Source organism: Cibotium barometz, chromosome 19 (genome assembly GCF_041138505.1).
Source record: "Cibotium barometz isolate CiBa-2024 chromosome 19, ASM4113850v1, whole genome shotgun sequence".
In the NCBI taxonomy this organism is placed as follows: domain Eukaryota; kingdom Viridiplantae; phylum Streptophyta; class Polypodiopsida; order Cyatheales; family Cibotiaceae; genus Cibotium; species Cibotium barometz.
In genome coordinates this window covers 44,964,752-44,989,466 of record NC_141064.1, presented here as the reverse complement: position 1 = coordinate 44,989,466, position 24,715 = coordinate 44,964,752, and the positions used below count along the sequence as shown (strand labels likewise).

Sequence of the window (24,715 nt, the reverse complement as noted above, 5' to 3'; positions counted from 1 at the left end):
TACGAATGGTAGTCATACGACAAGTGGGAGCAAAGGTCTCATCAAAATCAATGCCCTTTTCTTGAGCATAACCCTTTGCAACAAGTCTAGCCTTATAGCGATCAACACTGCCATCTAGCTTTTGTTTCAACTTAAAAACCCACTTACATCCAATGGCCTTTTTACCAATAGGCAAATCACACAAAGACCATGTACCATTCTTGATTATAGCATCATATTCACTTTGCATTGTAGCCAACCAATTTTTTGATTTTTGTGCCTCATCAAATGAAAGAGGTTCTTCCTCTTCACACATACTAGACACAGCCAAAGCATAACAATCTGATGCATAAGAGGCATGCTGAAAACCTGAACGAGTACGACTAGATATAGGTGCATCAATTTTACTATCACGCAAGGTTTGCACCAGCCATTTAGGCATGCCTCTAGCCTGCTCATTTTCAGCCCTATCCTTAGAAATTACATCCTCTAAATCTGCATCAGAAATAGGCTGATCTATGATGTCGTTTGAAATCTGCATAGGCTGAATATTTGCCTAATTAGGACTTACATTTGAATTCCCACCTGTAAACAGAGGCAACAATGTATCAAATACATCCCGTGAGCTCACACCTGTTCTTTACTGCAAAAACAAAAGACAAACCACCTTTCTCCATTTCACCATACCTCTCCTCGGCATCAGTGAGTTGTCGGCTTGCATAATACACTGGTTGCATACGCCCTTGCTCTCCCTTTTGCAAGAGTATAGCACCCACTGAATGTGATGAGACACTTGGGTTCACATAAAAGTCCCCCCCCCCCACCTAGGAGACTGCACAATTGGACTTTGACTCATGCATTCCTTGAGCAAACAAAAAGATTGAATTTGATCGGGCCCCCATTGGAAAGAAACATTCTTCTTTGTCAACAGATTTATACGATACATTTTCTCAGAGAACATGTCAACAAAGCGTTGGTAATACTTTGTTTTACCCAAAATCCTCCTTACCTCCCATACATTGGTAGGTGGTGGGAGGGCCACAATTGCCTCCACCTTCTCAGGATCCATCTCTATGCTTCTTCTGAGATAACATGTCCTAAGAGAACCACCTTCCTTCGTGCCAAGTGGCATTTTCCAAGATTAAGAGACCCTTTTGCATCATCAATACTTTGCAAGGCCAACCTCAACTTTTCCAAGTGATCCACGTGGCTTGAATAAATGCAAAAATCATCCAAAAAGACCCTTATAAACTTTCCCAAGTAAGGTGCAAATACCTGACTCATGAAGCGTTGAAAAGTTGCTGGTGCATTGGTCAAGCCAAATGGCATCACCCTATAGGCATATACTCCCCAAGGGGTGATAAATGAGGTTTTCCTTTGATCTTCTTCACAAATCCAGATTTGAAAGTATCCAGAGTATCCATCACACACTGAATACAACTCATGACCTGCAACTTGATCCAAAATCTCATCCTGAAAGGGTAGAGGATAATAATCCCTCTTTGTGCATGCATTCAAAGGGCGAAAGTCCACACACACACGCCGTTTTCCACCCTTTTTGGGAGTGACTACAACTGGGGAAATCCACTCTGAATTCTCTACTGGAAAAATAAATCCAGCTTCAAGCAAATTAGTTACCTCCTTCTTAAGCATCTCCGCTTGCACTACTCCCAAACGCCTTAGCCGCTGTACCACTAGCTTACTTTGGGGCTTGAGATCAATCTTGTGCTCTACTAGGGTAACTTGGCGTACTTGTGAGTAGCTGTTTGCAAAAAGGTTAGGAAATCCATCCAACATTTTTAAGTAATTCTCCCTTTCAGTACCTGCTATGGACTCATCAAGAAGAAGTTCATTCTGTTGGTGAAGACTAGTGAGGTCCACATCTCCTTTCTTGCACATGGTTGAAGAAGCTTCCCCTTCCAAGGCTCCGTTGTCTTCAGCATTCCCTCGATCCCTTCCCAGGGAAAGACCAAATGCAACTCCCTCCACCTCCCCTTCTGAGATAGAATCCTCGGAGCTACCACTTGTCGCTTCTTCATCGGATGACTCTGACTCTGAACTTTCGGAAGTTGAAGGTTCACCTCTTACCACTTTCTTGCGACGACTCTTGATGTTGTAGTGGACCTTCTTATTCTCACCTTGTAGAATAAGATCACGTGTCTCCCACTTTTGAATTTCCTTCACTTAGCGAAGCCATGGCCTTCCCAATATCAATGGGTAAGCCCTAGCATCAGGCTTTGTAGGAATGACCTGGAAAGTTGTAGGCACAGAAATACCACATACATCCACTCCCAAATTCCTGACAATTCCTAAGGTTTTCACCCTAGTATTATGAGCAAGTTTGATGCGATAGGGAGAGTTAGTAGAAGACAACTTTAAATCAGCATCTTTCATTGTTTTTTCACTCATGACATTGATTGATGCACCTCCATCAATGTATGCAGTAGAAATTGTTTGCCCCTCAATGATGACATCAATCACAGGCACATCATCTCCTACATCAATATCCACTTTTTGAACCATAGGAGTCCCATTATCCCTCTTCTTCTTTTTCTTAGATTCCCTTGTGCTAGCCAGCTTACCCCATTCCTTTCTGAGCTTGGGAGAGAGTGCCAAATGTGATTTGTGTCGTTTTCTCCCTATGATCTGTTAAGAGGTCATAACTAAGAGATCCTTGTCCAAGAGGAAAGTCAGATTGTCCAATTTTTCTCCTAGACAACTTCTTCTTCTTCTCATTTTTCTCCTCTTCTTCAGATTTATCTTCTTGTTCTTCCTCTTCCTGGCTTCTAGTTTTACGACCCCTTTTTGCCATTAATGGCATCAATGTTTCCTCTTCTTCTTTTGAGCATGTTTCCTCTAAAAGTACTAAACTTTTATCCTCTCTTTTCCTCAATTTCGGACACTCAGTGCGATAGTGCCCCTTCTCTGGACATTCATAGCATGTGACACTACTTCTATCCCTAGGTTTATCCTCAACTCGTGGAACCCTAGGTGGCAATTGAATAAGTGTAACTTCAAATCAACAAATTCTGCCATAAGTTGTGCAATGTTATGATCCAAGGATGGAGCTTGTATCTAAGATGTTGAGGCTATCTCTACTCGTGGTGGGGTTGGCACACTCACTCGGAGAAGATTGGAATGTGGACTCAATATGAAGAGTGGCCTCCTTCTTTAAAGCAATACGAAGAGCCTCTTTAAAATTAGTGGGATCTTTGCTAAGAACTTGTCCATGTAAGCGGGGATCCAAAGCCCTGATAAACTTGCTCATCTTAAGGTGCTCCAAAGAACTCTTTGAATCTTCCATAGAAGGGAAGAAGAAGAAGCAACAACATGTAAAGCAACTTGTTGATATTTGATGAATAAGGCTTCATACCTCACTGAAAATGCAGAAACTGACTCTCCTTCCTTTTGGAAAATTTGATCCAATTGTAATAGTAAAGCATTTGGTGACTCCACTGTCCCAAATCTCTCCTTCATTGCTTTGGTCAACCTTTCCCAATCATTCTTGGACTCCTCTGGCAAAGCCTCATGCTAAGTTAAGGCCACACCCTCCAAGAAATCTGGAAGTATTTCTGCCCTCTCCTTCATAGACCAACCCGTCAAACGGCATGCTCGGTTAAACTCTCGGAGATAACTCCCCGGGTCTTCTCCTTCCGATCCATGGAACACCGGAATGCTGAACATCTTGCACCAAAAGATGAGTAGCGCGACAAGGGAAATTTACTTTTTTCAAAATAAATTTTCTTTAATCATGCGGGATCTTGAGGTTAAAATAGAATAATTCTAAGTAAAACCTGCCCGTCACCTCCACCAAAAGATGTGACACGAAGTTAAGGTTTTGACTTCGGTCACTTCTTAGAATCAAAACACACTTGTATGAAACCTCACAGCCTCCTCACCTCCCTTTCTCTCCCTAAGATAAGATAAAGATATACACATCAAAGGTGAGATCATAATTCATGGAAGGAAAGATGAAAGGCTCCGGAGAAGCAAGAATTTCTGCCAGTCTTGCAGCTCCAAATAAGAGGGCAATTCTTTGTTGGAAGAAAATCCCGACTCAGAATTATGTGAACGGAAACCTACGGGGAATATTGGTAAGGTCCATCCGTGTGAATTGGGCGATTTGGACATAACATATTAAAGCAAAATAATATAGCAATTACTTATAAGAGAATAAGACACATAGGATTGGCCTTTTGATAAGAGATTAAGAGGAATTAATCATTATTAAGAAGAAAGAATGGCCAAAAGTCTATAAAAACAGAGATACACAGAGAATTACAGTTTTAAATCCATATAGGCTATGCAAAAGAGGATTATATAGATGCGTAGAGCTTGAAGAGAGCTTCGCGTCCATATAAAAACTTTCAAAAACGGACAACCGAGCGAAAAGTTATGAGCATTTTACTACAAGACTATAAAACTGCCAAAATTCGCCTAAAAGTTAGCAACTTTGGGAGAAATTCTGATCATCAATGAAGTAAAGGATTAAGAAATTAGTTACATGAGTGGAAAGAGCATATAAAGAGCTTCCTAGCCATATGATCAATTTTAGAAATCAATACCCAAGTGATGAGTAATTACCGGTTGAAATTTGGATATTGGACCACAAAACTGCACTTCCCTCTCTTTGCATGAAACCTCAATTTTCACATAGCCTCTTGCTTCTCATCTCCTTCATGATTCAAGCTAGAGGGTAAGGGTTAACATTGCTCAGTGGACAATCGTAAAGATTTACCTATGGTCCCCAAAGTCTTTCCACATGCTCATTACCGCTAAAACCATTGGTACCTCCAAAGTAGGGCGGTAATAAGGCAAGGACTACCTTGAGAAGTCACAGGCCCACCAAGATAATAACTCCTTATCCCCCTTATCATGAATCATCAAAGAGGTCCAAAATTGGGTTAAGCATGAGGAGCTAATGCTAAATGAGATATTCACATGTAAAGAGAGTGTTTGAATAAGGGTTTGAAAGATAAGAGAATGGCAATGACATAAAATGCTCAATTGAGGAGGCTTCATTCATTGATTTGAAAGGGAGAGGAGGGCTCCTTTTATACGTGGAGAATCACCCTCTCTTCCATTGTTACAAATTACAATATAAAAATCTTCAACCCTTCAGTGACATAAGGGTAGATGTCACCATCAATTGTCCTCTTAGGCTAAGTCTTCTATTGATTATAAAATTGAAGTCTTTTTTACTTTGAAAGTGTGATGAGATAATAGCCAAGTCTAAGTGGCATGTAGGTGGAGATCCCACTTACACATGGCAGAATTCTCCTCTTCCATGTAGGCATTCTAGAAGAATCTTTCTCAATTATGCACCTACACACTCCTCCACATGCCTTCCACACTCCCCAACTTGTAGCCTTATGGTGAATACTATATTGATAATACAATTAAAATCCATGTGAGCATGAAGGCCCACTTTTATTTTCCACATCACTAGCCTATCTACCATACCAAAGTATTTATCAAGCATACTGGTGGCATTTACAATGTGTGCACCCTAAATCAAGTAAAACCATTATATTTGAAGATAGAATGCTGTTATCGGGGTAGCTGCCAAGCCGCCGCATCACCACGCCGTTATTCCATTGTGGGCGCCACAATCTTCTTGAACAAGCTTCCACCTTATTACCATTGAGAAACCATCAAAATATGCACAAAATTGAAAATGAAAGATATCAATTTTTCATGTCACAATACCACATTAGAGTACTCACTAATCAACGTACACCAGTGCTTCTTCAGATGCAAGCAAGAAATACTCTTGAGCTGACTTAGGTTTTGGGAACCTAGACGGAAGGGTTTTCCTCATAGAAGCTTTGAGCTTCTAACATCTTGACAAGGATCCACCACGAACAAGGCTTGGGGTTGTGGGTAAAACTCCTTTACTTGAGGCTCTCACTTGGCAAATTTCTACTCATACATAGGCTTCTAGTTGAATGGTGGTGCCAAGTCTTTGTTTGGGCTTCAGTAGCTAGGCTACACTTGGGTATCCACTTCTTCGTGGTGGTGACTCCCTTGAAGGGATGTCGAGGTTGAAAGCGGTTTGTGTCTCCGTTAGAAAGTTTTTGGATGGATCTCCACAATGGTTTGAGGGGGTGGTCACAACATGGTGAGGTGACAAAAGTGTATTAGGGGTTATGTGAGGCGATGGTGCAAGCCCGTAGTGAAAGACAAAAGTGTATTAGGGGTTATGTGAGGCGATGGTGCAAGCCCGTAGTGAAAGACAAGACTTGGGGTTATCTGAGGTCATGGTGGAAGACAAGGCCTGGGATGTTCAAGGGTTTGGGGTGTCCTCAGCAACCAATGCAAGAAGGGGAAGAGGAGAGAGAAGGATAGCACTCAAGTGGAGTACCACACACACTCATAATGGAGTGATCACATGCACTCATGGGAGCACCACTATATCTAAGAGCTTGAAGCTCCAAGAAACTGTAAATCTTGATTAGTATCCCCCATGAGGATTTACAATTCACCTTTATACCAAGTTCCCCTTTTCACACACACACTTATAAGTGCCCATGCCCAACTATTCCTAGCCCCACAATGGTTTGAGGGGGTGGTCACAACATGGTGAGGTGACAAAAGTGTATTAGGGGTTATATAAGGCGATGGTGCAAGCCCGTAGTGAAAGACAAGACTTGGGGTTATCTGAGGTCATGGTCGAAGCTTGTAAGTGGAAGACAAGGCCTGGGATGTTCAAGGGTTTGGGGTGTCCTCACCAACCACAAGAAGGGGAAGAGGAGAGAGAAGGATAGCACTCAAGTGGAGTACCACACACACTCATAATGGAGTGATCACATGCACTCATGGGAGCACCACTATATCTAAGAGCTTGAAGCTCCAAGAAACTGTAAATCTTGATTAGTATCCCCCATGAGGATTTACAATTCACCTTTATACCAAGTTTCCCTTTTCACACACACACTTATAAGTGCCCATGCCCAACTATTCCTAGCCCCTTATGTCCACATGGCCTTGGGCCCCCATTTTCATCTCCTAGGCTTATTTACAAGTCCTTTCTCCCATATTTACATGCTCATGGCCAATACATTACAAACCATCCCCTCCTACGATGATTTCGTCCTCAAAATCGAAGGGTGATCATGCAAAAAGCTAAAATTGTCTCGTCCTTGAAACCTATACGATGGATGCATGGACATCTTCTTGAGTGTAGAACTTCTTGCACAAGATCATGAAGTCTCAAATCAGCCCATAGAGTAATGCATCTCTGGAAGAGCTCAAATATCCATAAATGGTATCCAAAATTGCATGAAATAGCATAGAGCATGGGATTAATACATGGTTTAAAACTGCATATAATGCTCTCACTTGGTCTCGAATGCATGTCCCATGTATGCACATACTTCTTAGGAAACTTCAAAACTATGGGCATCCAAAAAAACCCACCATGAGGTCTTTAAAACCGTGAATCCAGGAATTTTCACCAAGTAAACACTTTCACGTTTACCTCCCAAATTCACCATATGATGCTTTCACAAAATCCATATAGTTTTTTTTTGCAAGTGGTTACCAAGGAACCTCACATGGGGATCACATAGCCTCTGAGATCAAATGGAAATTGGGCAAAAAATGTAGCCTTTGGTATCAAATGCAAATTGGGCAACATCACCATCATAAAAAATGTAGCTATCCATGTATCCTCCCGATTCAAATGGATACCCTCTACGTGCACAATGCTCCCATAAACTGAATGTGCAACCACTGGGATCAATAACATATCCAAGTAGATCCATACATCATCTATCATAATGCCACTTGGGTCAAAGGGAAAACTCAAAAGCCCATCATTGGAAACCATAGTAATGATCCTCATCAACATCCACAATGTCATAAGCATCCATATTAACCGCATCAATGACATAATCCACGTAATGCTCAACATCAAGACCATTATCATGATGATCCCCCTATACATAAGCATCATCCAATGCTTTGTGATCATCATGTACATAAACATCATCTAATGCTTCATGATCATCATGTGAATGATGTCTCAATCCGTGAAATGCCTCCATATCACGAAAAGTAACATCTCCAAGAGTGTAAATAGATGAAAAAGATAAACTCTCTTCATTCAGTATTCCATAAGATGAGTCCATGGACATAGGCATAGCTGAATCCATGGATGTAAGCATTATCATAGATGTTTCACAAGATCCAGGTGATAATCCAATAAGGATTACATAAAGGCAAGTAACTCCATAGCATGCAAAGATGATAGGTCCTTACAAAAACTATCCAACTCATCACTCACATTCTTGTCTTGTATGTTATCACCACAAAAGTCATGATTGTCAACATCCATCTCAACAATTCCATGAGTTATACTATCATTTGGCACCAAGTTATGAGTTGAGCATGCATCTACAATGGTTCCACCAACCAATGCACCATGATCAATCATGGGAATAGTGTCCATAATTGATGATAAAGGGTTTGCTGAATTTTCAATACAAGGGTAGTTGTTGAATTTTCAACACATGCATCCCTTTTACAATAATAGTAAATACCCATAGAAGTCTTGGACTGAAGTGAACTCCCATTTTCAAGATCATCATATTCACGTGCATTCTCCACAAGTGATACCTCACTATCTTGAGCATGGTTGTCCAAATTTTCACCATTCTCATGCATCCACTTGTTAGTCCCATTATCTCCACATCCACATAGAAGATATGCCCATCACATGATGTAAAGGTTCTAGCATGATCTTCACTTGCACTTGCATAATCTTCGCATGATGTAGACACATGGCATTCCATCCCATCCTCAAGATTCTAAAATTTGTGTAACATAAAATCCCCAAAAGTCCAAACCTTTGGCTCTTTTACATTAACACCACAATCAATGTCATCATATTCATCCTCCCAATGGTCATAAGCAAATAGGTCATCCACATTTAATGACCAATGGTGATGTGAAAATCGATGGTGTTTAAACTTCATAGAAATATTGGACTTTGGGTCAACATTTATGCTTGATGTAGTGGTGGGAAAAGAATGTGAAGCAAATGCATCAAGCTCATGGATGTCATTACCATATGTATAAGTCCTCAAATCAACCATGTGTGCATGAAATTTTGTCACCTCTGTTTCTTTCTTGGTATCCAAAATATGCACATGTTTATAAGTGGACCATCCATGTATGCTCTCCTCCCTTTTGGCCCTTTTGTATGTAACCGGCATGAAACCCAATTCCTTTTCCAAAACATGTACACTGGGTTGCTCAAAGACCAAAATATGCACATGTTTATAAGTGGACCATCCATGTATGCTCTCCTCCCTTTTGGCCCTTTTATATGTAACCGGCATGAAACCCAATTCCTTTTCCAAAACATGTACATCGGGTTGCTCAAAGACCAAAAGTAGATTGAACCTCACACCATTTGCATCATCCTCATCATTGAGCACTCAAATGTATCAAAAAAATTTCTTGCTTGAGTGAGTTTTATGTAGTTTTCCACTATTTCAACACAAAGAGCATGACTTCTCTAAGCGTATAGTTGTTGACTTCACCAATAATATTTTACACTACGTGATGGATATTTAACCCACAAACCATTCACAAACTTCTTTGCTACCACTTTCTCATCGTAGCCACCAACGAAGAAAGAAAGATACCAAAACTTTTTGACATAGTCTTGGAGATTCCCACTTTGCACAAGCTTCATACATTGATCCTCCAAAACTTTCTGTTCATGCGCTCAAACGGGCATCTATCTTTTCTAAGACGACACTCGAACATATAAAACGGCCATACCATAAGCTTAATTTCAAATAAAGGAAGTCTAAGAACTTCCTATACATACTTCCTTAAGACTAGTAATAGTGACCAAACCATTTTTGAGCTTTGATTACCCTACTATGAAAACTAGTCACTTGTATACAAGTCAATTTTGACAATTACATTCATTCCCTTGTGATAGAATACTTGTGATCTCTTCTCCCCTCTACTCTTGCTTGCTTGTATGCTATCGAATCTTGCTTGCTTGATGGATGCATGCTAGATAGGTTTGATTAGGCATGGAGAGATCTTCCTTCACCCCCCTAGGCATGGAGCATTCCGATGTGATAATGGAGTGAGGATGCAAGGGATGAGCTAGTGCACCCACATTAGGGAGTTGCATTGTGGCTCGAAGGCAAGACCTAATGACACTTGATTCAGAAAGGCCAAGGTAAGCTCTTGACATGAACACTATTATAGAAGTCAAACCTCCTCTTCTCTCTCTCTCTCTCTCTCCTATAGTCGATTCTCTTCTCTCTATGATGTGACTATGCAAGTGTTACTTGCTTGATGAGCTTACTAAGAGCTATGTTGAATGGTGTGGCTCACTTTCCTAGAAAGTGACTAATTTGTAATTTAATTGGTGCCCCACACAAGGATCATCTTCCACAAAGGGTTGAGGAGGTGGAGAAGTTGTTCTTTTAGTGGAGTAAGATATTGGTTACTTTCATATTCTATTACATATCAGCGTGTTATGGCTTGTCTATCTGTCCCTCTGTGGATAATTGGGGGATGCCTAATTACCACTATGTTTGAAGCATGTCACTTGGGTGATTCTGAAGATTCCACGTGTAGAACATATGAATTTAAGGATGGCTGGAACTAAGTATTAGATTTAATGCTTATGTGCTGTTGTGTAATTTTAGCAGCAAGTATTTCTAATGTGTAATGTGTTTAAATGGACAACCTGTAGGTTGGTGAGATTGACGAGCCTTGCACTCGTAAGCCGATATGGCTGGGACATGATGTCAGTGATTTGGCATGAGCAATTATCGAGAAGATTTTGCTTTTAGTATTTTGGCTTTGGCGAGATGACCAATGATTTCAGTATTTTGGCCGTGATATTTATTACGAGATATTTTTGTATTTTTTTAGCCACCCACTTTTGTTATTCATGGGCGTGGATCTATTAATTTGGTTGCACGTGAACTAGCCCTTGGGGGTTTATATATATTTTCCCTTAGTGATTTGAATAGGAAAGATTTATTTAAGCTTTTGGTAAAAGCAACTCCTATTTTATGTAAAGGGCAAGCCCATACAGGAGCGTGCAACTATTTTTGCCATGTGGGCTATTTTTGTTAATAAAGCCATACATACCTAGGAAGTGGGGGGGGGATTGCACCCAATACTATGTTGAAGGTGACGTCTATTCTATCTCATGTTTTTATTTTATTTTATGCACAATCTTGTTAATTAGGTTCAATTCTATAGTTAATTCTTTATTGTATATGTGAGTTTTGAATTATTCTTCAAAAAGTATTTGAGGTCCCGTGTCACAATCACACATAAAGCCAATGTTGCTTTCATTTTCTATTACATATTAGCCACATATAAAGCTAATGTTGCCCATTGGACTCTCTTGTTGTCCACAAAGTGCTAACAGTCTCTAAGAGAAGGACCAAAAGCTAAAGTTAATATACTCTCTAATCTACACACTAATCTTTATTTCTAGAAATAGCAAAGCTCAAAGATCTATCTCTTGCTAACCATAAGAATAAACCATAATCATGGAGTTATTATTGAATTACTTAAGACCAAATTAAAAACCACAAATCAAGGCAATAAGATAAACCACTAATCAAGGTAGTAAGATTCACAAATCTTATAATTAAAAACTCACATTCAAATCCTCATAAGTACAATATAATAAAGCTCTAGTGAACTCCCAATAACCTCAACTGAAACTTTCCATGTTAATGACGACTTCTACACACTTCTTCTATTTTTTTTTTTTTACCGAATTATCCACAGACAAGTAACCTTTGCATTCAGAACCATACCTAAACACCAATAGTCAAAGGTGCATGCTTCCCCTCAACAACACAACATCTTTCACCATAATTTCTAACAATGTAAACATTGCAGTTTGGGTGATTATTTAATATGCCTAACATTAATTGTATAGATTTTCACATGTCCAAATTTTGATCATGGATTTGAATGTTTTTATGTATCTTTATGCCCTCTTGTGCTTTTAGTATGGTCAATACGATGGTAAAGATGGGTGACTATAGTACTTGAACATGCTACAAGCATTGTAGAGTGGATAGTGTGTTTATTGGTGACATTTATGAGGAGGTGTTAGTTTCATCTACTTGATTAGTAGGGCTACATGGGATTTGGTGGCCTTATTTTGGTGGGGGAAAATCAAACTATATCAAAAATTACCATGATATAAGTGGTTTATATGGTGTGTGTTGGTAGCCTTATTTTATACTTGAGACTAGTTATGAGACTTATTTCATGCAATCAATATGGATACCTACTCTTTAGACTTCATTTTGTTTTTAAGGCCTGATTTTTTTGTTGGGATATTTGACACCTACTTTTGTCATTTGACTTAGGTGTTATATAAAGTCTCCACTTTTTTTTGGATTACAAATGTATGCAGGTGGAGAGAGAGGAAAAAGCTACATTCTATTTTTTGAGCATATTATGAGATTCAAGGGTACTATCATTGTTGGTTCAAAAACGGATTTGATCCTCCTGGGAGAGGTTTGGCCCTTCATTAGCATAAGCATAGAGAGGCAACTCTTGGAAAATCACACTTGTTTGTAGGCCATGCACTTTTTTGCTTCTTAGTTTTCACACATTGGCCATTCTAAATCAATGCCAAGAGGCATGTGATGACACTTGCCCACAAGATAACCCACTCATAACTCATACCTTACTTTGAGGCTTACTCTCACAAGGGATTTGTCTCGAGACATCTCTCACAACTTACAAGGGACTTGTATTGAGACGTCTCTCGAGACATCTCAAGGATTCAAAACATCCCATATACCTAGGGTTTATGGAGCCATATCCACTACCCATAGGAAATTTAGAGAGGCTAAGGTGACCATGAAGCTGACAAAGGCATATATACAGATCATGGAAATGCTTTATGGCCACTTGGAGGTGCTAGCTAGCAAGAAGAGATTCTTCCTGTCTTTGTTTTCTTTAATGCAAAGTGGATTTGCAACCTTAGTGAAGGAGCTTCTTATCAACACCACTCATTAGTGATTCACTTTGCTTTTATAGCAACTGTTAACGTTAATTGTTGTTTAAATTTTTATCTTTATATTAAAATTAGCATTTTTGGTTTATTTAGTGTACGTGTTGTCTCATAGGCCGTTTTGACCTTCCACATACATTAGTGAATCTCCTCTCTCTCTCTCTCTCTCTCTCTCTCTCACACACACACACATACATTAGTGAATCTCCTCTCTCTCTCTCTCTCTCACACACACACACACACACACACACACACACACACACACGAACACATGCACAAATGCATGAACTCACACACGTCGCACACATGCAAATTTTTTTTACACATGGGCTAGTTCAATTCTTTGCCCCATCATGGAAGACTTGTTAGAGGGAGTCCACATGAGAGGCTACTTTGGGAGGTCTGCCTACTATTGTTTGAAGGCCACATGAGAGTAAAACTTGGTATTGCTTGCGGCTTCTTGAAGAAGAGGAGGTTTGGGCCCACTAGACAAGCTTGTCCTCCATAAGGAAGAAACACTTACAAACCATGCATCAATGTAATAAAGGCTCTTGATATCCTTTTCTATAGAGTCCTTATTGCTTGTTTTGTATGCAGGCTAAATGGTTATGGAAGCAATAAAAGTAATTTGTATTACTGGCTTTGTTTAGCATTTTCACTAATTGATTGGTTACACTATCAGTGTGGCCTTTTATCCATTTGTTAAAGAAACACTTTTTTGAAATAGATACCAAGGGGCCCTAAATCTATGTACCCTGACCTCTGGGTTCTTAATTATGGGTGTATCTATGCTTTTAACATAGACTCCCACCCTCCCTCCCTTGGGGTATTTTTTCAATATATATCTCATCTTTGCCTCCTTGGGTAGCCTTTTCCCTCCCTTGGGACCTTCCTTTCCCTTTTGCATCTGGGCTTTTACCTATATACTTTAGTGAAAATGCCTATATCTAGGCTCTTACCTATATGCTTAAGTGAAAATGCCTGTTTGTCAACACACTTGGAAGCTCTCTCTCTGTCTCTCTCTCTCTCAAAAGTTTACAGATCCCAAGTTAAGTCTCTAATCCTTGCGCTTTGTATTGTAGTGAATCAAGTGGTTCGATGTTAAAAGGACCCATCTCGATTCTCAACTTTATATTCTACAAAATTTGTTTTGTACTTATGTGCATTCCATTTCATTTACTTACATATATCCTAACAAGATTGACATTTCATATGAAATTGTAAAGTTTTACCAATCAAGTAGACAAAGCACTATTGCATTCTCTTCTTTAATGTAAAACATAATAACTATAATAATAATAGTGATGGTTTAGAAGTCATATATAGGTTGTTTTTTTGCTTTTGCGAATTGTGTAATAAAAAAACACTTTGCGTTTTCCTCCCCCCCCATGTGCCATGTGACAGACAGCAAAACTTTTCTTTTTAAGCATCCATCCTGGGATAAGTAATTTCTGTCTTGTAGAACACAACAATTGCGGGCAGTGTTTGAAAGAATTGGCCTTCAAAATACGCGCGAGCGATCACCTTCTTTGATGATTTAGGGTTAGGGTTAGGGTTGGGGTTACTGATAATCATAATTTTTTCTTCACGGCGAGTTAGGGTTAGGGTTTCTGTTCGTGGCCTAGAATTTTAGATCACGGAGCTAGTTAGGGTTATGGTGGTTAGGGTTTCATGTAGCGCTGCCAGAAATTCGAGGTGTGCTAGGGCTAGGGTCCGTTCTAAAACTTTGGCCAGAAACACTTGAACTGTACGACGCAGTGTTAGGGTTAGGGTTTACCGTTTGGCAAAAGTGCGGCGCTATAAATTCTCTCAGACGGTGCTGTGCTGGGGTTTGTGTCCAGGAAGTCATCGCTGTTTTCCGTTACCTCGGATGCATTAGAGAGGCGGATAAGTGGATGGGGGCTCCAAAGCAGAAGTGGACAACGGCAGAAGAGGCTGCCCTGAGAGCAGGAGTGAAGAAACATGGACTCGGCAAGTGGCGTGCCATCCAGAAGGACCCCGAGTTCACGTTTCTGTTGGCCACTCGCTCCAACGTGGACTTGAAGGTTAGCACCATGCCCTTTGCTAATTCTTACAGAATCAAAGAATACATACATTAGTCGTAAATTCAGAAGTATAATCATCATCAACACATTTAAGAAACAGCAAATACTGTAATTGTAGTATCTTGTAATGGTAGGCACACATTCCATGCAAAATTTGAATCCAATTTCATGCTTTTTCCTTACAGTAGCTGTGCCCATCTAAGTCAGATGCTACTTAGTTTTTTAGCGCAAATGAGGGTTTTTAGCTCGAATAGGGAAGGAGGGGGGGAAGGGGGAAGGGGTAGAGCTCCGGGTGGGGCAGAAGAGGGGAGTGAGCTAAATAGGGGAGGGGTCTAGTTAACATGAGATTATGCAAGATAATACTAAAAATTCATGCATTCTAAGCAGCAGTACTCTTGAACATCCTGCTTGTGTGGACAGGACAAGTGGAGGAACATGAACATCGGGATATGTGGGTATGGATCCAGGGAGAAGCCGGTTAAGTCAATCTCAAAGCACAAAGCCACGAAGGGGACTGATGAACCGATTTCCCCTTTGCCATTGGCAATTTTATCGGGTGAACTCTCTGCTGATGACAGTTACGGTCTTCCTGATGCACTGGTCTCCTCAGATAGCCCTAAGGATATGAAATCATTAGACTCAAGGTAGAATTTGATCTCTTTGTCACTGTTTTACAAGGATCCTTATGGTTAACACATTACCTCTATTCAATTCAAACCTTTAATGCACCTGGAAGAGTTGTGTACTATGTCGCCATTCAGTTCAAACCTCCAATGCACCTGGAAGAGTTATATACTATGTTGCCTCTCACAAACTATCAATGTTGGGGACATTGTGGATGTTCCTTTCATCTCTGTGGAGCCCCCACGGCTTCATGTTACAAAAACCTTCATGGTTTTAGAAATCCTCTTCAAGATCTAGAGTAGCAACTTTTGCATGTTACATAGCCTGGTTTGTCAAAGTATGTAGTATAGCGGAAGCTTGAACACACGCAGAGAGAGAGAGAAGTTGACGAACAAGGCTTGAAGTGCTTTAGCAATGAATAGATGATAATTACAATGGGTGGGCATGGGTATTTATACCCTCACAATGGAAATGGCCGACTCATGTAGCACAAATAAATAATAACTTATGTCCTTTGTTAAGACTCGTTCCCACATGAGATACTACTTTTAACACCCTCTCTGTAGCTCATAGTGGGCATAGATGAAGAAACCAAGTTGATGTAGATGCAACCATGGACACCTCAGTACTGGCCGGATACCAAGTACACCTCGGAAAATGCACCAAACAACCTGTCTCCTCAAGGAATGCCATCTTGAGCTTCAGCTGCCACATAGAATAATGAATTGCAGACAACTCCACATTCATGATCCCCCATTCGTTGAACTGCGAACACATCACGTTCAAAAAATCCTCTGAACCTTGAACTGTCGACACACGACGCCCAAAATTCTGCTACACAATGAATTAGGAACTCATCCCGTCCATAGTCTTCTACCAATGCACTGTGAACACATCATGTCCATAGATTATCAAGCTTGTTCCTTGCCAGATACCTGTGCTTTGAATGCCGACACACGATTCCAATGCACCTGATGGGAGCTTAGGTTAGCCCCCCTCTCTGCCACTCACATGCCTCTCTCTGGCTGAAGCACGTGGTAGCATCCATCCACCAAGCTAGAATGCTGGAGCATGTGCCAGTGTAGTCCTTGCCACACCGGCAGACGCCGTAGCATCTCTGGTAGAATCACTGTCACTGTCATCCTCGTCAGCTTTGCCTTTGCCTTTGTCATTCGTCGAGCCTTGAGCTTTAGCTTTGGGTTTGCAATCCCGAGCCAAATGCCCTCGCTTTCCGCACTTATAACAACGGTTCCTAGACTTCTTATTGGATTCCGATGCAGCATGTGCCGATTCTACATCCTTCGGAACTCGAATCTTGCCTTGGGAAATGAGCACTGCTTCCTCCTCAATGAGAAAAGAGCTGAGATCATCAAATTCCAGCTTTTCCTTCGTGACTTGTAAGCGTAATGCCCTCGAGACCATCTCGTACTCCTCAGGCAACTTCGTAAGAACCAAGGCAGCTAACTGGGTACTAGTTAACGCACTATTCATAGCCGATAACTGATCATGGATAACCTTTGCCTTCATTAGAAATGACTGCATAGAGGTCCCGGCTTCAAACTTGATGGAAAACAACTGGCCAAGAAGGGTTACTGCTCGCATTGTTGAGTCTTGATCAAACATTCCTGCAAGCTTTGACCACATTTCCTTGGCAGTCTTTAAAGTCTGAATGGCAGGGGAAATTTCCTTGGTGAGAGATTCTGCAATCGCCGCATTGTGAGTATCCCAATCCACAAGAGATTTGAGAAACTCCTCCTCCTGAAGACGTGTAAACCGATTGCTATCCCTTCGGGGACGTTCCTCCGAGCCATCAACAATGTCCCATAAGCCTTTTCTGCTAAACCATAGCCTCATGATCAAGTTCCAATGCGCATAATTGTCGCCATTCAGTTTGTCGTCCTTGCTCGAACACGGGAGTCCCATCTCGAAAACTCCGTCCACCTCTTCTCAGTCGACCCGGTCTGCCCGCTCCAAAGTTTGCCAAGCACAGAGAGCAGTAGCGTTTTTATGAAACGCTGCCCAAGCCACGTGTGTCGCTTCTTCTCCTCCGCGCTCTCTGCCGCCTTGTAGTGGCCACCTTCAACACGTTGCGTTGCCTGCACCTTGCTGTAGTGCTTGACTTCTGCCTTGTTACAGCCGCCAAGACACTCGCATTGCTGCTTGCTCTGTCTGCAAGAAAACGCAGCTGCCAATACTTGGCTGCCTTGCCTTGCCACCTGCAACCGCGTGCTGCTTTTGGTGTGCAAGCTTGTGCCACCCAGAAACGCAGCTTGGTGCACACTTGCTGTCTGCAATAAAAAACGGCTATCTGCTCACGGCTGCTCACAGCACCTTCTTTGCAGTACTGCCCACCTTCGTGCTTTGTGTCCGAGGGTCGAGAGCCTGCTGCTCTGATACCATGTCAAAGTATGTAGTATAGCGGAAGCTTGAACACAGAGAGAGAGAGAGAGAGAAGTTGACGAACAAGGCTTGAAGTGCTTTAGCAATGAATAGATGATAATTACAATGGGTGGGCATGGGTATTTATACCCTCACAATGGAAATGGCCGACTCATGTAGCACAAATTAAATAATAACTTATGTCCTTTGTTAAGACTCGTTCCCACATGAGATACTACTTTTAACAGGTTAAGCTCTCTTCAGTGCTGGAAACTTGAAACACTGTTGCAGGCCGCATTTATGGGTGTAGAGGCAGTTGCCTGCCTCGCAAGCATGTCCACGCCACTACAAGGCCTTTGTTGTTAGAGCTGGAATTCTTTGATTATGCATGTGGCTGTTCGGGTGGATTTTAATTTTCTTAGCATTTGCTTTGCCACATGTGCATACATTCATACAAGGGGATAAAGAGAGCTTCAATGCATATTAAAACATTTAAACATGGCCACAACCTTAACACATATCCATCGTCACTTTGCATGAAACATAAAAGATGGACAAAACATCCACAAATGCTGAAAATGCAGCTTGCACATGTGACACCGCATAGAGGCCGGAATGGGCCGACCCCCCCCCTCGGAGTATTTTATTACCCAAGGAGAATAATATCATGTACAAGCTTTGAGGGCCTTACTCTCCCCACGGGAGATGCCGGATTATCCAAATGCCATAACATAGCCCAACACAAGGCAACCAAGCCGGAACATAGGCTGTAGAAATGCCGAGCCAATAATATAATCCATATACCTCCGTGTGGGTACTGATTCTTCCCCAAAAACCATGGGTCGTCATGCAATAGAGCTGGTACAGCAAGTACAATGCTCCATTCAGCCGGTACAGTGGCTGGTACAACAAGTATAATGGTTGGTACAGTCGGTACAATGGTTGGTAAAGTAGGTACAACAAGTACAAGGACTCGTACAACAAGTATAGTGGCTAGAAATCATAATAGAATGATTAAATATCCTTGCCTTTAGTATTTCTTCGCGATGGAAGCCTCCAAAACAGTCCCCAACAGCTGGTATTCTTCATGGGCAGCCTTCAAGAAAGAGAGAAAGAGAGTAGCCATCATTAGGGCAACGTGTAACGGTGGTAGAGGCTAGTGTGAGCCTCTATTAATGAACAGAGGGGGTTCCAATTTATAGATTTGGGACTCCCATGAGTGAAAATGGAAAGAGAAGACTATCTCAGCTCCTGGCCCTGAAACCAACCACTGGGAGCTGAGGTGCCGCTTGAGTAAATCCTGAGATAGCGACTTCGTGAAGAGGTCCACCGTACTGGCCTGCGTCGAACAGAACTCTAGTGTAATATGCGGAAGCTTCGGAGAAAGATCGATAACTTCAAAACTTAGAATTCAGCACTCTTTTCGCGACGGAAATTAACGCTCAACACTTGAAAGGAGAAGTGCAGAAAAGAGAGAGAGAGAGAGAGAGAGAGAGAGAGAGAGAGAGAGGACACAGTATTGGGTCCCAATTACCCTCTATAGGGCCCCCACCAGAGATGGTGTATTTGCTTTATTAGAATGATGAGAAAATCTGAAAGAAAAATACAGCAATCTTGGACCTTTTCTTGGCTGGAAAATCCTGCCCTTGACCTTCAGTTCTCCACCCCTTTGCTTTGCCAGTCGCCAGGGTTGAACGATGCTGAAATGAACTACACCACTACGGAGTGAGAAGGGTTGGCAATGATATATGCAGTAAAGGAATTTTGTTATTACCTTCTTGCCACCAAGTTTGTTTTCTATGTGGATCATCAAGCATCGTTGTATCTGGTGAACAAACCATGCTCCACCGGAAGAATCACACGATGGTTGTTGATTCTTCTTGAGTTTGATTTCATTGTTGTTGTGAGACCTGGTAAAAAACATGTCATGGCTGATCATTTGTCTCGCATACCTAATGGTGAAGCTCCTACGGGAGTTGATGATGATGACTTACCTGACACTTCCTTGTTCATGGTGGAGACAATGCCTGAATGGAGTGAGAAGATTGTTAACTTCTTGGTTAATGGTTTTCCACCCAAAGAGCTTCATAAAGATCTAGCTCGAAAGCTGATCAAGGAATGTGAACCCTATTGCCTAATGGCCGGGACTCTTTATAAAAGAGGAAAGGATGACGTTCTTAGGCGTTGTGCCCGAGAGGATGAGTATCTATATATTTTGCAAGAGGCACATATGGGCATAGCCGGTGGTCACTTTTCAAGAGACTTAACTGCGCAAAAGATATTGCAATCAGGGTATTGGTGGCCCACTACGTTCCAAGATGCATCACTTTTTGTGAAGGGTTGTGATGAATGCCAATGCTACAAGAAACCCCAGCCGAAAGATCAGATGCCCCTACATCCAATTAAAGTAATCCAACCGTTTGAAAAGTGGGGTGAGATGGATCCCTTGCTGACTCGTCCCGGACTGGGCTCACATGGGACCAGTTCACCATCCCAGGTCCTGCACCTTCTGTACAAAAATGTCTATGTGGCATCCAAGTGCGGGATGCATGTGACATCCCCTTCTGCTTAACTTGACGGAAGCTGCATAGCCTCCAAATAATCCGTCAATAACGCCGGATAGTCTTCGAAGAACTCTTTGTCGAGCCATACCGCTTCATGAGTTCCTCGGTCCTGAAACTTTGTGAGGAACTGTCGTAGTCTTCGGCCTGAGCCATGCTTGACACGGTGCAGAAGGATCTGTTATGGAACCATTACTTCTGCTTCATCCACAATGTCTGGTTCCGCTTCGTCTTTGACCTCTGAAGGGGGTGGACCTGCATATGGCTTTAACCAATTGACATGAAATACATCGTGCATAGTCCAACTCGGAGGTACCTTTAAGTGCATAGACACCTCATTAATCTTTTTCCGGATGGAAAAAGGTCCGAAGCTCCTGAAAAACAATTTTGGGCATCGCTTGCCCACCTATTTCAGTCTTTGCTTCATAATCCGAAGATAAACCCAATCTCCTTCCAAAAACTTCATATCCCTTCGCTCTTTATTGGCCTGTTGAGTATAGGCCTCTTGTGCTTTAGCCAATCTGTCCTTTACTGACTCTAAAATCTCCTGGTAAGACTCCGTCACTCTGTTCGCCTCCGGTACTGAAGACGAAGTCTTGGTTAACGACGACTGGAAAGGTCTTCCAAATGCTGCCTCATATGGAGTCCTGCCAATAGCTGAAGAAAAAGAGTCATTCAAAACAGCTTGAACTAAAGGCAAAAACGATTCCCACTTACCTTGCTGATCGTGGACATAACACTTCAGCACATCAAAGGCCAACTGATTGTATATCTCTGTTTGGCCATCTGTCTGTGGGTGGAATGCACTGGAAAAATTCAAGGGCTGCCACCACACATGCCACATGTCAAGGCGTGATGCCAAGTGTCCCTAAGAGGTGTCACCTTTACACCATTGCTTACATAAGATCCCTCTAAGCGGTTGTTACTACACAAGAGCCACTTTATTTAAACCTAATGCACTGGTTTATTCCCACATTAATCACCATTAATATTTACTAAGTAAGCCTTGAATAGATTAATCAAATACAGATAAAACAGAGCGGCTTAAAGGGCTCATATTAGGGTTTTTTATTTCTATTTTGACCTATTTCTTTGTTGTGGGTTCAATCAGATTTTCCATGGTCGTGTGTTCTTACCATTCATGTGCTTTTTGCTTTCCATTATTCAGGTACACAGACCTGGTAGTTGATGCAATTATGGATCTGAATGATCCAAATGGCGCCAGCACTACTGAAATTGCATCATTTATTGAAGTAATTATTACCTACATATGTGTCTGTATTTTCGAGTGCCTGGCCCCCCGTGCATTCATAAAAATGGATAACATATTTTTATGTGTGGGTTTTCAGGCTAACCATCTTGTGCCAGGCAATTTCAGAAGGCTTTTAAGATCAAAACTTAAAGAGATGGTCAAACAAGGCAGTCTAATCAAGGTTTGTCCAACTTTTGTTTCTTTGTAATTTTTCTTTTGTAATTGAAGCAAAACTAGTGAATTTAAGGGAAGATCTTATCTTGAGATTGCATACAGATTGCATATGGGATTAGAAGAAGGTGGATTAACCAAACAGGAGTGAAACAGAGGTATCGGAGAACCTTTGGCAGGGCCACATCCAACATGATGTGCTCCTATCCAAAATGAGGCTATACAGAGACAACCTATTCATGCTGGATCAAGGAGGGACTTATATGGTTGCCAGGATACTTAGGTTGGGCAGCTCACACATGTAGAGACAGGCAGAGAAGTGGATCTCAGAAGGGGGTTGGGTCCCTATGTGGGTACGAGGACTAGGGATGCAATGTTTTCTGTGTGACTGCAAGCCTTCTGTTTTCTCCTGTGTGACTAAAAGGCTGTGAGAGCACTTCTCCTCAAACATGAAAGGGCCTCTCTCTCTCTCTCTCTCTCTCTCTCTCTCTCTCTCTCTCTCGGTCTCATAGACCCTTGGGGTCTTTTAAAGACGTCAATACAACTCTCTCTCTCTCTCTCTCTCTCTCTCAATCATCAGTTGGCCTCTTGTTTGAAGTGTTGGTCTGAGATTCCTAGGCATAAAGAGCATGCCTCTTGCAAAAGCACTCTCACCGGCATGAAGACATCACCTTGGCACTCACACCGTTCTTTCCACAGAATGGGTCACGCAGAGTGCATGAGGTAGATGATACCTATTCAGTCAGAGCTCGAGTGAAGGCCTAGACCCCCAGTTACTTGCCTCAAGAAATCTCGGAGACTCAAGGCATCAGGCAAACCTAGTGTTTTGAGGAGGCACCAAGCTTGAATCTAGCTGCCAGCCAGGTCATACATAGATTGTGTATGTGCACATGAGATTCTCTGCTAGATTTGTAACCCTCTTTCTTTGATAGGAGGTGAAGACACATGCGCACATGTGAATACATTTGGCAAAATAGAGCTAAAGAGAATATTGCACCACCCAGGAATTGCTTCTACTTGTAAAGCAAAAAAAGGAAGGGGGGGGGGGGCGGGGGAACGAGTGTTGGGTACCATTGTGTGTGTGTTGTTCATTGCTTAAATCTTTCTTCAAATATGAACATCTCTATTCAAAAAGATTTGTTGTGTATTAACTATGTTGGAAGCTGCTTTCTAGAGTTGCTATGCTGTTAGGGTTCCAGGCAGGCATCAATTCGTTATAATTGTTTTCACAGGCCAAGGACAATTACAAAGTGAATTGTCCTGAAGAGTTCGACGAGGGCAACCAGAGTGGCGAAATGTTCCAAGTTTCTGGGAAAAGAATGCGGGGAGTTGTGAAAGGCAAGGGTTTAGAGAGCTCAAATGGCAAGCGTTTTTGGGATGATAGTGTCTCAGACCTAACTTTAAGGCCTTCTTCCAAACATTATGCGAAGAAATCCAGAGGTGACCGAGGTATGGAGAAAGCCATGTTGGATGTTGATTTTGCAAGATCAAAGCTGAAGACAGCGGAAGAGGCTGCTCGAGCTGCAGCTTTGGCCATGGCAGAAGCCGAGGCGGCTGCTGCTGCTGCAGAAAAGGCGGCTAAGAAGGCAAGAGCTGCAGAAGCCGAAGCCGAAGCTGCAGAGATTGCTGCAGAGGTAGCAGCTCTTGCGGCACGTCCGCCCAAGAAAGGTATGTGGATATGAATGTTGCTTTCACCTTTGGCACGATGTCATTGCATGTGAAGTGCACTTCTTTTTGAGCTTTCTTGGGTGACCTATGAGATTGATTGCTTTGTTGATGTTTAGCAAACGTTTTTGGGTTTGTGTGGAGCAGCTCGTAGGGCGGCTCTTCCTGTGGAAGAAGTAGCAGTTGCAGTGTAAGGTGGTGTGCAAGTGAGAAGCAAGGCTAGTTGTTGGGATGGCCAACCTGCACATCCTTTGTTAAACTGAAGGACTTTTTAACCCTTTCCCTTGTAAAATTAACAGGTCAAATGAAACTTCGTGATTCTCAGATGTGTAAGGCCAAAATGGGTTGTGTTTTTTTAATTAATCTTTCATTTGGGCTTTAAGACTTAGAAGGCATCATTCTCCTTTGCTGCGACCGTCTTGATGGCGTGTATTGGTTCTTCACTTGTTTGCTTGCAGACTTGGGTTGGGGAGTTGCATTTAGTTTTATTTCATATATCTCTTGAATGCTTCACCAATCAATGGTTTGGTTATGACATTTATTTCTAAATTCAATTTGGATGGAATGTTGTAATTATTTCCTCTCCAAGAATTATGATGGTTTCTTCATATGGAAATGACGATGCAAGGTACAACTTACTATACTATCTTTTTGACCAATTGAGTTACTGGGTTTGCACTTGCTTAGAACAGTGGAAAACAATAAACCTCAAACCTCAACACTGTGTGTGTGTGTGTGTGCGTGCGCGATTTCATTGTGCTTGGTTTAGATTATAATGGATGCTCCATGCATTTCCCACCACGGTATTCACACATTTTGTATTATCATTGTGGATGTTAATAAATCCTTCCCCCTCCTTCCATTTCTTCCCCCCGCCCCTCTCTCTCTCTCTCTCTCTCTCTCTCTCTCTCACACACACACACACACACACACACACACAAACACTTCCTCTCCGGCTTGTGGCCCTCAACCTGCAGCTACCTTATTGCTCACTGCTCGTCATTTC

At 41.8% G+C, this 24,715-nt stretch overlaps 1 protein-coding gene across 1 annotated transcript; it reads left to right on the top strand.

Moving 5' to 3' along the window:
* The first annotated feature begins 14,365 nt into the window (after window positions 1-14,365).
* LOC147628652 (single myb histone 1-like) lies at window positions 14,366-24,271 on the top strand. The gene is made up of 6 exons (XM_086813856.1): window positions 14,366-15,057; window positions 15,478-15,701; window positions 21,790-21,874; window positions 21,971-22,054; window positions 23,277-23,712; window positions 23,857-24,271. The coding sequence occupies exons 1-6, from the start codon at window positions 14,908-14,910 to the stop codon at window positions 23,901-23,903; spliced, it is 1,026 nt and encodes a 341-aa protein (XP_086669982.1). The 5' UTR covers window positions 14,366-14,907; the 3' UTR covers window positions 23,904-24,271.
* The last annotated feature ends 444 nt before the right edge of the window (window positions 24,272-24,715 follow it).